Genomic DNA, 15,602 nt, shown 5'->3' with positions numbered 1-15,602 from the left:
ATGATTTGACATCACCCTATTAATTGAATTGTTTGGGTTGTCAGAGTTAATATTTAAGTATGGGATATCTATTGTGATTTGCTAATATGGATATAGTTGATGATTTTAGCTTAAACCTTGAAGCAGAGGAGGAACATATTTTTGATATAAATAGAAGGACTTAACAATATATTATCCATGGTGGTTAATATTAGCTTCTAAATCTTATAGGAAAAATTGTTGCATAAGATTAGTTGATAAATATTTGTGGGTGTGGATTTCAAAACCCTAGTTACTTTTCTCAACCGTAATCTCCACTACCTTAAAATCTAGTATCTGATAAGAAAATCTATGGCCTCTCTCTCTCTCTCTCTCTCTCTCTCTCTCCCTAAAAACCCTAAAGAAGCTGCCGCCACCCATCTCTAAGAAAATCTATGGCCTCTCTCTCTCTCTCTCTCTCTCTCTCTCTCTCGCCCCCCCCCCCCTAAAAACCCTAAAGAAGCTGCCGCCACCCATCTCTCTCCTCCTCCCCACCCCCCCCCCCCCCCCCCCCCAGGATTTTATGCCCCAATGCGTGATGGGAGGGGAGGGATTTCTCCCCCTCATGGGATTTTTTCAATCTTCCAATTCTAGATCTCAGAGGTTTTCTCTCTTCCCCTTTCACCCCCATTCTCCTCCTTTCCAAACCACCATCCGCTGTCCCTCATTCGCCTCTTCCGCCATACAGTTCGATGGCTTTTGGACGTAGTGCCTTGCAGATCGTGGTTGTCGAAGGCATCCTCCTCCCACCGGAATGGAAGATCTAGGTGGGTGGATGAAATCTGCACTAGTACGATGGACTCCATCCGGTTCCGTTACTGGTTTTTCTCTTCTTTTTTTTCTGGTTCTTTTCTTTGGTGTCCTCTATGTGGGATTTCTCCTTGTGGGGCTTTTATCACCCTTTTGTGGGTGTTTTTGATTTTTTGGTTGTTTTCTGCAGTGTTCTATCTATTTGGAGACATGGGTTTAGTTGGAGTTGGTTACAGTTTCTGAACTGAGTCCCCTCCTATTTGGTTTCTTGATCCCTTATTTAGGGATAGAATTTCCTCTTAATGTACTGTTTCTTAAATCTCTAATATCACCTTTTATCGTTGTGACCAAAAAAAATCTCCACTACCTTGTCGTGATAGTTTAATTATTTTCTCTTGTCATATTTATTTAACTTTAGTTCAAAACTCAACCACAACTTCTTTTGTCAACGAGGTTAGGGTTCAATCAATTTGAGTTTCTTAAATTTTCCTATAAAAAATCACAATCCCCGTGGATTCGACCTTGCACTTGCATAACTATACTTTGACACGATTTTTGTGCGTGCGAGTACATTAAAATTTCATAACATCGGGAGCAACGAAAACTCTAGCTCCGTACAGGGATTTATGGTGATGCAGCGGTTGTTTGATAATTCAACGTTTGGATCCTAACGCAGAAAGACCGCAATGTTGGTAGACTAACTAGACGGCAATGTGTTAAAGTCATTTATCTAGACTTCTACTACACTATTTGGTGAAGGAGTTGATTAAAACACGTATTCATCTCCATATGAAAGTGGACATGCACATTGTCGTTGAATTCAGTCATTAATTCGGTTGAAACTCGGATATGGATTCAGTCAATGAATTATCGCAACAAGCAATGTGGATCAAACTCGTATTTTTCTATAACTCTACAAAACTGATTGTTATTAATTAAAGCGAAACTTCGGTACGACTGCATGCAATTTAGATGGGCTTCATCTTGACTTCAAAAAAAAACTATTCAAATTGGTCAATTATAAAGCCGAATGAGCAGAGCATTCCCGTGAAAAAAATATGCCAATATATCGAACACGATACTCAAAAGATCATATCAAGTTTATCTTGGGTGTACTATAGTTCGTATCACTATATTACACATTATTGATTTACTGCAACTTGATTTTGTAGATGTTAATCTAATCAACCGGGCTAAATGTGAATTGGTTTTCCTTGAAACAAATTATAATGAAAATAAACTGCACACGCGTTGCCAAGTTTCCAACCCCGTACAAGATGTTGGAATTGGTCACACAAAAGTAAGTAGTACAAGAAAGCCGGTCGCCAAATAGGCATTTTAATTGGCGGATCAGGAAAAAAAATAAATTAAGAGAGAGTATAGTACAATAAAGCTGGTCACCAAATAGACATTTTAATTGGCGGATAAAAAAAAATTAGGCATTTTAATTTCCAACAACTACCATACAAGAAGTCCAGCATTATTTTTTCCTAATTAAAAGTCCACAACCTATCATTTTCAAAAAAAAAATCGTAATAAAAATCCACTTGGCACGTTGCGATTAGACACCGTATGTGGTTGATTGACTGGTGAAAGTGTAAATATAAGGAGGGAAGAATATCAAAAACACCAATATGTATTTTATGTTTTTCTTAATTCACTATGAAAATCGGTTACCATGTAATAGTGTTAATCGTTAATCTTTTTCTTAAAATCTTTTCCATTTTCAGCGAACGTTTTCAAGTTTTTTTTTTTTAACTTTTTAAATCTATATAAGTTGAGAAGCGTAATTTTCATTCTCCTAATCTCCAGTGTAGGATCTTCATCACCCCTCCTAGTAGCAGTGTACTTTTGTCATATTGGGGTAATTTTTTTGAAAACCAAGGAAAATAAAAATAAAATTGAGACTAAATTAAGATAAGTGCAGAAAAAATTAAAAGAAAAGTTCCAGAAAAATTAATTGGTTTGGGGCAGGCCAAAAATTTCTTTAACTCCACGTGTTCTATTAACTAAAAATATAGTACTAAAGCTAATACTCTCTCCGTCCCAAATTCTTTGTCCTGTCCGCAAAACGGAGTGTTAAAAATAATACAATTTTTTCAAGAAAAAATTCAAACTTTTTTCACAAATTAAAAATACTCATTGATATCTAGTAAGTTGTTAAAAAACTTTTGATTTTTTCTTGCAAAAATTGTATTATTATTTTTAAGACTCCGTTTTGCGGACCGGACAAAAAATTTGGGACGGAGGGAGTATATAAGTATAAATAGTACGATAACGTAGGATTCTAAAATTGTCCTCAACGAATTTTCATATTTTGAATTAAGCAAGACTAAATTGGCACACTAAACTTGAGTAGTACTCTTTTGAGTGTAATTGTGTCAAATAGATTGGCACAAACCATTGTTAAGATATGTTCTTCTACCTTGTCTCTATCATTACGACTACAACAAGATTTTTTGTATAATCCCCGACTAGAAAGTAGGATTGTCAAAGATTTTCGCTTAGAATAACATTGAGTGAGACCAAACCGCCATAAACACTTTCGTGGAAGATTAATTTTGCAACGTAGTTGAATTTCTTTTAAATAAGTTACCTAATATACTCGACAAATAGCAGTAGTCATGTTATTAGCACGCATACACAGTAGGCGATGGGCATAGAATCGACCGTCAATGTGACAGAAGGCAGAGCATAAGACCAATAGCAATGCTGCGTGCACAGCGAAAAAAAGATCTTTCCTTCTTTTCCCCTCTTTTTTTTAGTTTGACGTGATGGGTGTTGACTTTGTTTGGAATATTATTATATAGATAATTAGAGGCCGGTCCTCATTTTTAGGTTTGGTTTGATCCCAATCCTAAATATTATTTCTGAAACCTAAATAGGCTCGGATATGATACGTAATGACATTTGTACCCCAAAGTCAAATGGACCCCCCTCTCTCTCTCCCTAAATGTTCTGAACTCTATCTCTCGCCAACCTTCTAATGGAGTCACGAAGAACTCCATGACCAATATCAGCGCCGGATCGCCGTCGACCTTGCCGACGAGTCCACCTTCGCCATCAAGTGGGCCGTCCACCATTACCTCTGCCCCAGCGACGCCAAAATCAGACCAAATCAATGGGTATCACATGAGACCCATCGACGATACACCGGTATGATTATGAAATTTCATTCGTTTCTCATCAATTCCGTCCCAAAGTTTTCCAATTTTCTTTTTTGGATAGGATATTGATGGAGAAAAATGAAGATGGGTTATGTGAAAATGGAATTAGAAAATTGTAGATGGGTTATGCTCGAACGCCGCCATCTGGATCGCCGGTCACGAGGAGTCTGACGACCAACAGGGTTCAGAAACGAATTATTCTCCGAGGAGGACTCCGATCTGATCAGGCTGAGGTTTTTGAAGGACAATCCGATGAAACTCACGCACCTTTCGACACTACTACTCAACGATGAGGTGTTGCTTGAAGGTCTCTCCTTGCTGTCCCAATATTGCAAAGCTACTGTAGCATTATTATTCTTCTTCTTTTGTTTTGTTTTGTTTTTTTTGTCAAAGGTAGCGTTATTCAGTGTGATGTGTTCGACGATATTTTAGCTCCAAAGCTTGATTGATGATTTCTTGTAGTAATCGAGTTTGTGGAGGAATTAAGATTTGAGAGCTGTGAGAACCGTGTATTTTTCTATGAGAACTGTATAATTTCTATGAGAATTGTGTAGTTTTTTATGGGAACTGTCTACGAGAACTATGCATTTTCTATAAGAATTGTGTATGTTCTGTGAGAACTGTGTATTGTCCATGAGAATTGTGTTTTTTCTATGGAAATTGTGTATTTTTTTTAAAAACTGTGTATTGTTCATGAGAACTGTCTATATGAATTGTGCAGTGCATGGGCTATGAGAACTGCATATGCGAATTGTTTATTTTAATGTGTCGTGCGTCTATGTGAATTATACGGTGAGTTATGAGAACTGCATATGCGAACTGTTTATTTTAATGTGTGGTGAAACTATGTGAACTATGCAGTAGGCTATGAGAATTGTATATAAGAACTGTTTATTTTAGTGTATAATAAGACTATGTGAACTGTGTTGTGGACTATAAGAAATGGTGGTGGAGAATTTTCTCTATTTTCTTTTTCTTTTAAATATTTTATTTTTCGGCCTTACATTTTTATTATTACTACTACACTTAGCTAGATTTTAGCTGAGTGCTACGAATTTGTTCAATTTTTTTTGACTTTGGAAAATTGTTCAATTTTTGTTCGTATGTGTATTTTCTATGAGAACATTGTATTTTCTATGAGATTTGTGTATTTGTCCATGAGAACTGTGTATAAGAACTATGTATTTTCTATGAGAATTGTGTATTTTCTGCGAGAACTATCTATGAGAATTTTGTATTTTATATGAGAATATTGTATTTTTCTATGAGAACTGTGTATTATACATGAGAACTATTTATGAGAACTGTGTATTTCTTACGGAAACATTGTATTTTTCTATGAGAATTGTGTATTTTTCTATGGAAATTGTTTATAAGAATTGCGTATTTTCTATGAGAACTGTGTATTTTCTATGAAAATTGAGTATTATCCATGAGAATTGTGTATTTTCTATGACAACTAAGTATTTTATATGAGAACTGTGTATTTTTAGTATGTGGTGAGACTATTTGAACTGTGTATTTTTCAGTTCATATAGCCATTTCACATAGTTCTTATAGAATTGACTATGAGAATTGTCAGTCAGTTCACATAGCCAATGGTATTTTTGTTCGAAACAGTTCTCATAAAGACAGTTTTCACACGGATAGTTCTCATAGGAACAATTCTCATAGAAACAATTCTCATAGCAAATAGTATTTTTTTAATCTTACATAATTTCATATTCAAAAATAGATCTTGTTTAGTAGATATCGTCGAGTAGGTTCCAAAAATATAATTTTTTTTAAAAATGAATATCTACAACAAAAGATATGACTTTTTAAAATTTAAACAATGTTTTAATGGTGTACCAATGCTCATGGAGCATTGGATAATTTTTTCTATACTAGATGGTATTTCGTTTTGTGCGCTGATGCGCGTGAAGGGACATGATTGGAATAAAAAATACAAATAATTGTACATGACTAAATTAAGTCCGAACCTAATTTTTGGGGTCAGCCTAAAAATTCCCCAATATTTATACTAGGTGTTTTCCTATTGCCGCCTAGGCTGACGAGTGTTTATAATGTATTGGTTGATTTTTAAATAAATTCTAAAAATAAATTAGTAATAAAACTTTAACGTTTTCTTTTTTCTGAAGTTACGGTTTACCCCTTACGTTTTATATATTGTTACATTAATGTAAAATTGTTCAAAAAAAATTCATAACAATTAGTAGTAAAAGAAAAAATTAAATAGGCATCCAACCTACTAGAAAAAATCGTGTTTATTTATTTTAGGGGTAACTACAATGGGGTCTAGTCTGTGAGAGTGCCTATAGGATAGGATAAATCCTCTTCTCTTATCCACGGTTTTGAAATAAAAATTCAATCATAATTCTTATCTCACTATTTTTTAAATTTTCGAATTCGCGTCCGCATCATTAATCCACAAACAAAATAAAAAAGACACGGATCAGTTCGATCTGGACCAATTTCACGACTCACGATTTTTCTTAAGTAGCCCTAATCTCATTGGCACCGGTACGTATCATACCAGTAGACAAAATGGTATTCTAGCTGGTATGCTATTCAAGACCTTGCTTCCATCAAATCTACTCTTTGTATCTTTGTATTTTAACCCAAAAAAGAAAATCTATCCTTGTAATAAAGGGCGGCATTTTTTCTTTTCTTTCTCTCTTCCTAAAAGGGCGGCATTGAACTAATCCACGTTGACACGTCACGGGAGCTAATGAACCAAACCACGCCGTTTACCGCATTCAACTGGCTTCAACTTTCCTATTTTGATTCGGCCATTCGGATCGCACCATGCTCTATAGTCTATATATACTGGATTGAGAGAGAGAGAGAGAGAGATGTAAATCTCGAAGAAAGAACATACACAGCATGCAACGGCCGACGCATATCATTGTTATCGCTGTTTTTGTGCCTATAGATTGATATACACATCGCATGTAGTATTTCACGGAGAAACTGATGCATAAAGCTAGGAGGAAAAGGGGAAAGGAAATAGAGGCGAATCTGAGCTGCCAAATGCCATTCCTATCTCTTCCCTTTTGAGCCAAGAAGAAAAATAAACAAATGGCTGAAGATCTTTGTATCATCATCAAGGTGCGTTTGGATGTCATTAATATGCAGGGGCCTTCTAGTATTTACGCTTGGATAAAGGGATTCTCTTATATTTTTTTTATGGATTTGTGTGATTTCTGATCTGGGTGTTTGATAATTAATGACTTTTCGCCTAAATTTTGGGTTTTGTTGCAATGTATCAGCAAACCCAGGTTCCATTTTTGCTGATTAGTATTCTGCAACGTTTGTTCCTCTGCTATTTTTATGGCTTTTCTCTGCATTTATTGAATTCAGGCCAAAAAATTTGTGAGTAGTTGCATTTTGCAGCTTTATTTTAGCATATTTATGAACAAGGATTAATTTGACTTCTGCACCTAGCTACTGTCGGGTGGGGGTAGATCCTGGTGGAGAACTTTCCATACTTTGTATATGGAGTACTTCACTTAATTTCCTCTGCAGTGTTGGCCTTTGGCGGCATTTATCATGCACTTCTGGGACCGGAGACCCTTGAAGAATCTTTTCCTTTCTTCGGTTATATATGAAAAGATAGAAATAAAATGACCACTTTTTGTATTTATTAGTGTTATTTAGCTTTTGCTTCTTGTTAAAATCTGAGTGAACTTTGATAAGCACATACACCTTCGTAGCAATCCTGTATCATTTACTAACGATAGCTGTCTTGAACAATTGAGCAACTTTTGTTCTTATTAGGATTGACTTTACTCCTAATATGAAAACACACGTTGGTTATCATGTGATTTATCTGTTTAATGTTTCAAATTCCAGGATACCAGAATATTAAATGCTTCAAAGAAATCTCCTTCAGTGTTGAGAATGATTGTATTGACACTTGCGATGGTCTGTGGTATTTACATATGCTCAATCTGTATGGAGCAAATCAGTACCCGCGCCAACGTTGGATTCACAAACGTCGAAGTGATTAAGAAGCCATGTGAGGAACCTAATATAGAATCATGGGAAAAACGCTATGTGCGTTACCCAAATCCCAAAACATTTAGTAGGTAAGACATTGACTTTGTCTTTCTGCTTATGGGGTCCATGCTAGATGTACTCATATTCGGTGATGTGCAATATCAGGGCTGAATGTGCATGCAATCCTGTGAGATATTTTGCAATACTATCGACACAGAGATCCGGGAGTGGATGGTTTGAGACATTATTAAATAGTCATCCAAACATAAGTTCCAATGGAGAAATATTTTCTGTAAAAGTCCGGCGGAGTAATATCTCAACAATTGTGGAGACATTGGATAACGTATATAATCTAGATTTGCTGACTAGTGCTTCCAAGAACGAGTGCACAGCTGCTGTTGGCTTGAAGTGGATGCTTAATCAGGTTAGTGTTGTTTCGAGATAACTCAACCTTTTCGTCCAATAGCGTATTGTGTGTCACAAAAGTCACTTCTCTCCTCTTTCTTGTGGTATGTAGCAAATTTTGTCACGACTCTTTGTGGACTTGTGATTCTTGATGTTACTGTTGTGGCCTTGTGGCTACTATTCCGAGTCTTGAGACTTCCGACCATTGGTCGGGCTTTCATGTGTTACTAGGCCCTCTGCTGTAATCTTCTGACAATAGAAACAGCAATAACATCACAGTCATTATAAATCTCAAATAATCTAGTGACTGACCACCTCTGCTCTGCAAAGGCATGTGTGTGTGTGTGTTTGTAGAGTCATTCGAATCAATGAGAAGTATTCCATTTTTTTCGTAAGATCTTAGGCCAGAAAGATTGCTGTAGTAGTATTTGGATAAAGCCTATGAAACGGTCCAATCAAGACAGTATGGTAGATTTCAAAATAAAGGATTATCAATTTTATTGTTTATTGAGTGTTAAATAGTGCAGGAGGAGTTCGAAGGGAGACAAGGAGATTTTTCAGTCAATGTAGGTTACCCTAAAGTACCGTCATTCCTTCTCTTTTCAAGAGAACATCTTCATTGTTTTCTCGGGACATATTAGAAGGGCATTTTTCTATGGGTCATATTGTTGACATTTATAACTTCAGTTGATGAAACTAGAATATCGTACATATGGTGGAATTCTTCGGAAGTATTGTTTATTTCAGAACTTCTGTAACAAGAACGCCCAAGACAGAAGATATGAAATGGAGTTGAATTAACATAATTGGATTTGGAAATTGAAAGATCTCATCAGCTGGTAGTTATGATGATGGAATTTGCAAACTTGTTGTAATTAGCATGAGAACATTTCCATCGGGGACACAGATGAATTTCCAGCACTAGAGTTTTTACATCAGGGACTGGCATTGAGTTCACCACATTTCAAACCATATCAAAGAGGAGGTTTTATGGTGCTGTTGTTATTGACATGTAGTTTTAGTTACAAACTAGAGTAGAGTCTTGGTTTTACTCAGATGGTATTTTAGTTGGTGAACTCAATCCTCACAATTAGTTCTTTCCTTGAACTTTTAGATTGGTCACACTTTCGCACGGGTTTTATAGGTGAACTTTTGGATTTTCACAAACACTTTTGACACATGGATTGCTCAGCTCAATCTTGTAGAACAGTCCTGTCCGCTAATTCCACTGCAGATATGTTGGTTTTATGCTCCGAGCAGACTTGAAGTTGAGACCCTTGTGGATAAGGTTGCTCATTTACTGCACATGAGGCCCATAATTTGTTCAAACATAACAACGAAGACATTGCACTGTTTTCTTTTGCTCATTCTCTGTTAAAAGAAAGACATTTCTACTAAATTATCTGGTATTTTGTTGTGGACAACTCTATATCTATATATCTACAGTGGTTATACTTGGATATCCTTGGCAATTTCAGGTCATAATGTGTGTATTGTATGTGTTTGATGCAGGGTGAATTCCAAGAAAGTCATATTTTATTTTAATTAATTTAGGTTTAGTATTATAATGGGAGGCTTAAATATCCATCCTCAAACCCCATCACACGTAAGTATTCATCCCGGTCGTTTTGAACAGTTATGTTTTCATCCTTGTAGAAGGTGAATTACCTATCTTACCCTTTTAATAAGATATCCATAAATATGTGTGTTTATATTACCTTCCTAGATTAGTGGGAATATTCAATCATTTCCTAACTCTATATCTATATATCTACAGTGGTTATCCTTGGATATCCTTGGCAATTTCAGGTCATAATGTGTGTATTTTTATGTGTTTGATGCAGGGTGAATTCCAAGAAAGTCATATTTTATTTTAATTAATTTAGGTTTAGTATTATAATGGGAGGCTTAAATATCCATCCTCAAACCCCATCACACGTAAGTATTCATCCCGGTCATTTTGAACAGTTATGTTTTCATCCTTGTAGAAGGTGAATTACCTATCTTACCCTTTTAATAAGATATCCATAAATATGTGTGTTTATATTACCTTCCTAGATTAGTGGGAATATTCAATCATTTCCTAACTTAGTGGGATTCAACCCTCCCCATTTTATAGAGGATTTCAAAATTTAAAAAATTCATAATAACCAAATCCCACCGATTTACTTTCGAAAACTATTTTTATTTTTCCCTATCTACAATGTATTATCATAAAACCTTTTGGAACAAGGTGGAATCAACCATGTTTTTCATGGATTATTATTACAAAATTACCATAAAAAACATTTCGGAACATAAACAATATTCAAACCGACCATGTTTTTCATGAATTAATTATGCAAATTCACTATAAACATATAAAAGAAAAATCTTCCAACTAGGATTGATTACAATACATCATGAAATATGCTTGATAAATACCTCACGACGAAATACACCATGAAACCTTCCATGGAGTAGAATACACTATGAAATTCGTTCGCAATACACCATGAAATATGCTTGAAAAAATACACCACCACAAATACACACCATGAAGTCTGCTTAAAAAAATACACCAATTTTTCTTCGCCTCGAATCCAACAAGGCTACCACGCATGAACCTACAAACATGAAATACTTCATGTACAATGAACTGTGAAGGCTAGGAATCAAAAAATTTACTTCATTTTAGTCTATTTATCCTGCTCCAATCAGCAACGCCAAACAAATCAAGGGGAAAAAAAAAGGGGCTTCATAATTACGAAAGCCATGCATTTTGGTTTTCTCCCCTCCTTCTCCATTGCTTGATTTAGCTTCGGAGAACCGGTCCAACCTCTTGCCGTTCTTCTTCTACGGACGTCACAACCAGGGAGGATTGGTGTGGATTTTGCCGTTTAGGGTTTTAGCCAACCAGGAAGATGAAATTTCAAATGGGGTGTTTCCGTTGCAAATGAAGAGCTCGATCGAAATCTTGGTCAAGATCTTCGGGATTGAATGGTGAAATATACGGGGACCAGATGAGGGGTGGAGGTCATCGGAGGGCTCGCTGTTTTCGCCGATCGCCCTGCTCCAAAACGAAAATGGGATTTTCGGGGTGGGGGGTTGTTGTAAATGGTTTTGCCGAAATTTGTGGGATTTGTTAGGGGTGATTATCCTAAAATTAAGCTAGAGGACCTTCATGATTATCTTTTAGTCCCAAAAATCGCTGCCTATATATGCATATATTTTAAATATATTATATATATATATATATATATATATATATTATATATATATATATAATAGTCAATGTATCTATATAATAAGGGGCAATTTTGGAATTATTTTAAAGCGGGGATGGAAAAATAACGGTTCAAAATGACCTGGATGGATACTTACATAGGATGAAGTTTGAGGATGGATATTTAAAAACTTCTATTATAATTCATTATATTTTAATTTAGTCAAATTATTTTAAAAGTATCTACTTTCTTAGTTTATTTTGATTGAGGTTTCCCATTATGTAGGTTACTTGATCAAGAAAATTAGGGTTCATTTTGTTTCCTTATGTCTTATTTTCCTTTTTGGTATTTTAGGAATGTTGGCTATGTTCAGGAGTTCTACTATTATAAATAAGGATGTAAGCCTTGGGGCAAAGGAGTTGTTTATGAATTAATGAAAATTGAGAGTTTTATCTCTATTAGTGTTTGTGTTTCAAAGGGAGAACCTTTAACATAAGCAAGTTCGTGATCTCTTCTTGCAACTAATTTCATAAAAGGAGGCTGAGCTGTATCAGTTGAATAAAATATGACTTTCTTGGAATTCACCCTGCATCAGTGTTCCATGAGAAGTTCACTTTAACAATAAATTTTCATGCAGGGTTTAATGCAGAATCACAAAGAAATTGTCGAATATTTCAATGCCACCGGTGTTTCGACGATTTTTCTTTTCAGAAGAAACCTTCTGCGCAGAATGATTTCAATACTCGCAAACTCTTATGATCAAAATGCTAAGCCGCTGAATGGAACACACAAATCTCACGTGCATTCACCCCATGAGGTCTCTCTCTCTCTCTCTCTCTCTCTCTCTCTCTCTCTCTCTCTGTGCAAGTGAAACTTTCCCTTTATATGCTGAACAAAAGGATGCTGTTTCAGGCAGCAATTCTTGCAAGATACAAACCGACGATAAATGTAAAATTGCTCATCCCCAATCTGAGAGAAGTAGAGGAGATGGTTACTAAATCATTAGAATACTTCAAGAGCACTCGGCACATTATCCTTTACTATGAGGACATAATCAAAAATCACACGGTAAGACAAAGCCAATCTATGATAACTGCTTCGAAAAAACACATGCACATTCATTCTGTTTCCACACACACATAAGTTACTGTTTTCCTTTGGTTTTCCAGAAACTGACAGAAGTCCAAGATTTTCTCAAGGTTCCACGCATAGATCTAAATAGCCGTCAGGTGAAAATACACAAAGGTTCCTTGTCTCGACAGGTTGAGAATTGGGCTGATATCAAGAAGACACTGAAGGGAACCTCTTATGAAAGCTTCCTGCATGCAGATTACACATTGTAGATTGCCCTCTGTAAGTAGCAAATTCTTTGAAACATTCTTTGTAATATATCAGTGGGTGCCAAAATTTCACCCACCTTGCTGAAATTTTGGCCACAGCATCTGCTTATGGCTTCCGAGTTTTGTTTGCTCCCTCCATGTTTCATTTGCTTGATAGCTTTTAGTTGGAGATCCATTTTTCACCCATTAAAAACATTGGTGTAGTTGAGGTGATATAGAAAGAAATCAATTTCACGTAGCAGTCTTTGTTTCATGTTGTTTAAATTGTATGTTAAGTTTGGCCAGTCTTTTACAATCTTACACTGCCTCAACAAGAGGTCAATTGAAGCATCTCTTGTCCAACTTCTACATTTTGCAATGCATTACCTCTTGAAACTTGAACTCTGGATACATGTAACCTCTTCCAGACATGAACACTTCCTCTATGTGCTTCAATGCCTCTTGAATAAGATGAAACCCATCCCAATGTATGTACTCTATGGGATTCAAGCACACTTTAATGCCTTGATTTCCGCACATCATTGCCGGATGAAAATTGTAGGGACCCCCGAATCCACAGCAAGCCTTCATCTGTGTTTCCTTCCTGAACCCCAAAAGCACACGATTCTGAAGTAGAGCCATGAACGCCATGTAGTAGTCACCATAAACGATTTGAACATGAGGAAACTCCAGCCTTAGCTCCATCAGTGCTTGTTGGAGATGATTGTTGCGGAGCATTGTGAAGGTGTTGAGTCCTTTGGCAATTGGTTGAATCATAATGCATCTGGTCTTTGTTTCGGAACAATGTCGGGTAGCCAGGGAGACACCCCATCGGTGAAACTCTGGTGATGAACAAATGAGTTGCTCCGCCATTGATCACCTTTCTTATGATCTTTAAACCCTCAACAACCTTTGGTACATTAACTGGATACCTCCTTTATGAATTTCCCTTGTAAGAATGCAAGTTTGAAGTCATTAGCCCCGACGTGATCCAGGAACAAATGAGTTGCTCCGCCATTGATCACCTTTCTTATGATCTTTAAACCCTTAACAACCTTTGGTACATTAACTGGATACCTCCTTTATGAATTTCCCTTGTAAGAATATGCAAGTTTGTAGTCATTAGCCCCGACGTGATTTTTAGAAAATGATTTAATCTGTGCGTCTAGGGATTGCTTCAGAGGATGGATCGGGAACGGAATGTCTCTCTCTACAAAAAAGGCAGCGCTCATGACTGTGGCGCCGGCGGTTGCAAAGGATGCGCCATTAAGGAACTCGGCACCAGGAGATTCAGTTGTGTAGGGTTTGGGAGATGGTAGGTGGAAAGCGGAAGCAAAGTGGGTCGGACATGGTTGAGCTGTCGGAAGTTGAGTCATTTCGTCGCCAAAGGTGTATATGGTAGTGAAACGACAGCCTTTTACTTTAGCGGTGGATGGAACGGAGTGGGAAGACAGAAGTAGGGTTGCGACTAGGAGAAAACGGAGGAGGCGACGGGTGGTGGAAGCGATGGTACTGGAAGACATGGAATTTGAAGCAGAAACCAAAGAACAAAGACCACAACGGCAGAGAATGAGTGTGGAATGGAGAGGAGGGAAAGCCAGCTTTAACTGACAGTTTCAATCCTAAGCGAAGTGTACTTTCGTGTTGTGGCGCTTCTTTCAGAGCATCTCCAATTCATTACTCTATTTGAGAGTATCAAAATACTCTATGTTATTCATAAAGCGATTTTAGAAGAAATCACTATTCCTATTTATTCCAACCACAAACCCTCTATTTATTCATAAAGTGATTTTAGAAGAGATCCTCCATATTTTCTCCCATCCTCTAAATATGGAGAATCAAAATCCCATCCTCTCAAATAGAAGAGGCTTGAGAGGATGGGTTGGAGGAGTTTCATACTCTCAAATGGAGGAATAGAGCATGGGTTGGAGATGCTCTTATGTATGGAGTTCTACTCAAGGGTTTGATTATCGTAGGGAACTGATGGTACGTACGAGTATTAGCGAAATCCGATTCTCTACACTTCTAATTTTGTTTTGGTTCAAATACCGGTTGGTATGAGAAACCCTTCATAGTAAAGTTGGTTGTCTCACCCTCTCTTCCACGGTGGAGGCAGAGGTTCGAGCCCCACAAGAGGTGAATTTGGGGTTCAGGGCTATGGACAGCCTCTGGATCCCCTGTTGACTAACATATTAACACCCCACTAACCCCCGTTGATGAATACAGTATTGGCAAAAAAAATAAAAATTACTAGTTGGTACCGGCTAGTACCACAGTACTAGTCAATACTAGAAAGACCGGACTACTTTGAAATTTCTTTTTCTCTTCTAGTACCGGACAATATTGGTCAAGGACAATAGTCAGTATCGGTAAATGCCAAACCATTTTTCAATTTGTTCTCTTTTTAATAAATGTATATGTTATATTGAATTTTTTGATGGGGGAAAATAATACTAATAGCGATAAATTCGAAACGGTATCCGGTATCTCACTGTACATTTAGAACCTTGATCCTACTACTCTTTTTTTCATATTTTTTTTTTTGTTGGAAAAGAAGATATTTAGTACTCGAATATAAGGAAGAGGAGATATTTTTATGAGAAAACTCTTATGAGGAATATATACATTTAGTACATGAATATAACAAGCCGAGTTGAGTCATCTACTAAACGAACCTCTTTAATCGAGCCAAGTCATCCTTAATGAGCCGAGCTTTTATCAAACAAGCCGAGCTC

The 15,602-nt window shown here is 36.6% G+C and overlaps 2 protein-coding genes and 1 long non-coding RNA gene across 8 annotated transcripts; 2 read left to right on the top strand and 1 right to left on the bottom strand.

Moving 5' to 3' along the window:
- Positions 1–3,769: 3,769 nt before the first annotated feature.
- LOC131327155 (uncharacterized) lies at positions 3,770–4,481 on the top strand. Its single transcript, XR_009200211.1, has 2 exons — positions 3,770–3,924; positions 3,997–4,481. It is a non-coding gene; the product is annotated as an uncharacterized LOC131327155 (long non-coding RNA).
- Positions 4,482–6,764: 2,283 nt separating this feature from the next.
- LOC131327149 (uncharacterized) lies at positions 6,765–14,623 on the top strand. Of its 6 annotated transcripts, none has more exons than XM_058360170.1 (7): positions 6,765–7,046; positions 7,791–8,026; positions 8,103–8,361; positions 8,870–8,908; positions 12,198–12,365; positions 12,461–12,616; positions 12,718–13,119. In XM_058360170.1, exons 1-7 carry the CDS (start codon positions 7,017–7,019, stop codon positions 12,889–12,891), a joined length of 1,062 nt encoding a protein of 353 aa, XP_058216153.1. In that variant the 5' UTR covers positions 6,765–7,016; the 3' UTR covers positions 12,892–13,119. The 6 variants fall into 6 exon arrangements, with proteins under 6 accessions (XP_058216153.1, XP_058216152.1, XP_058216151.1 ...); XM_058360169.1 differs by having other exon boundaries at positions 12,186–12,365; XM_058360168.1 differs by having other exon boundaries at positions 8,870–8,923.
- LOC131327153 (acetylajmalan esterase-like) lies at positions 13,234–13,740 on the bottom strand. The gene has a single exon (XM_058360176.1). It carries the CDS (start codon positions 13,738–13,740, stop codon positions 13,234–13,236), a length of 507 nt encoding a protein of 168 aa, XP_058216159.1.
- Positions 14,624–15,602: the final 979 nt, after the last annotated feature.

The sequence above is a fragment of the Rhododendron vialii genome, chromosome 5a (genome assembly GCF_030253575.1).
Source record: "Rhododendron vialii isolate Sample 1 chromosome 5a, ASM3025357v1".
NCBI classification, from domain to species: Eukaryota; Viridiplantae; Streptophyta; class Magnoliopsida; order Ericales; family Ericaceae; genus Rhododendron; species Rhododendron vialii.
Note: the sequence above shows the minus strand (reverse complement) of the source record. Positions and strands in the feature narration are given on the sequence as shown.

Excerpts from the sequence above, each read along its gene's own strand:
- LOC131327149 (XM_058360167.1), top strand. The coding sequence starts at position 7,017 with ATGGCTGAAGATCTTTGTATCATCATCAAG. Across the intron at positions 8,027-8,102 it reads AATCCCAAAACATTTAGTAG|GGCTGAATGTGCATGCAATC; the intron begins GTAAGACATTGA and ends GTGCAATATCAG. Across the intron at positions 8,924-12,185 it reads TCAATGTAGGTTACCCTAAA|GGTTTAATGCAGAATCACAA; the intron begins GTACCGTCATTC and ends ATTTTCATGCAG.
- LOC131327153 (XM_058360176.1), bottom strand. The coding sequence starts at position 13,740 with ATGGCGGAGCAACTCATTTGTTCATCACCAGAGTTTCACCGATGGGGT.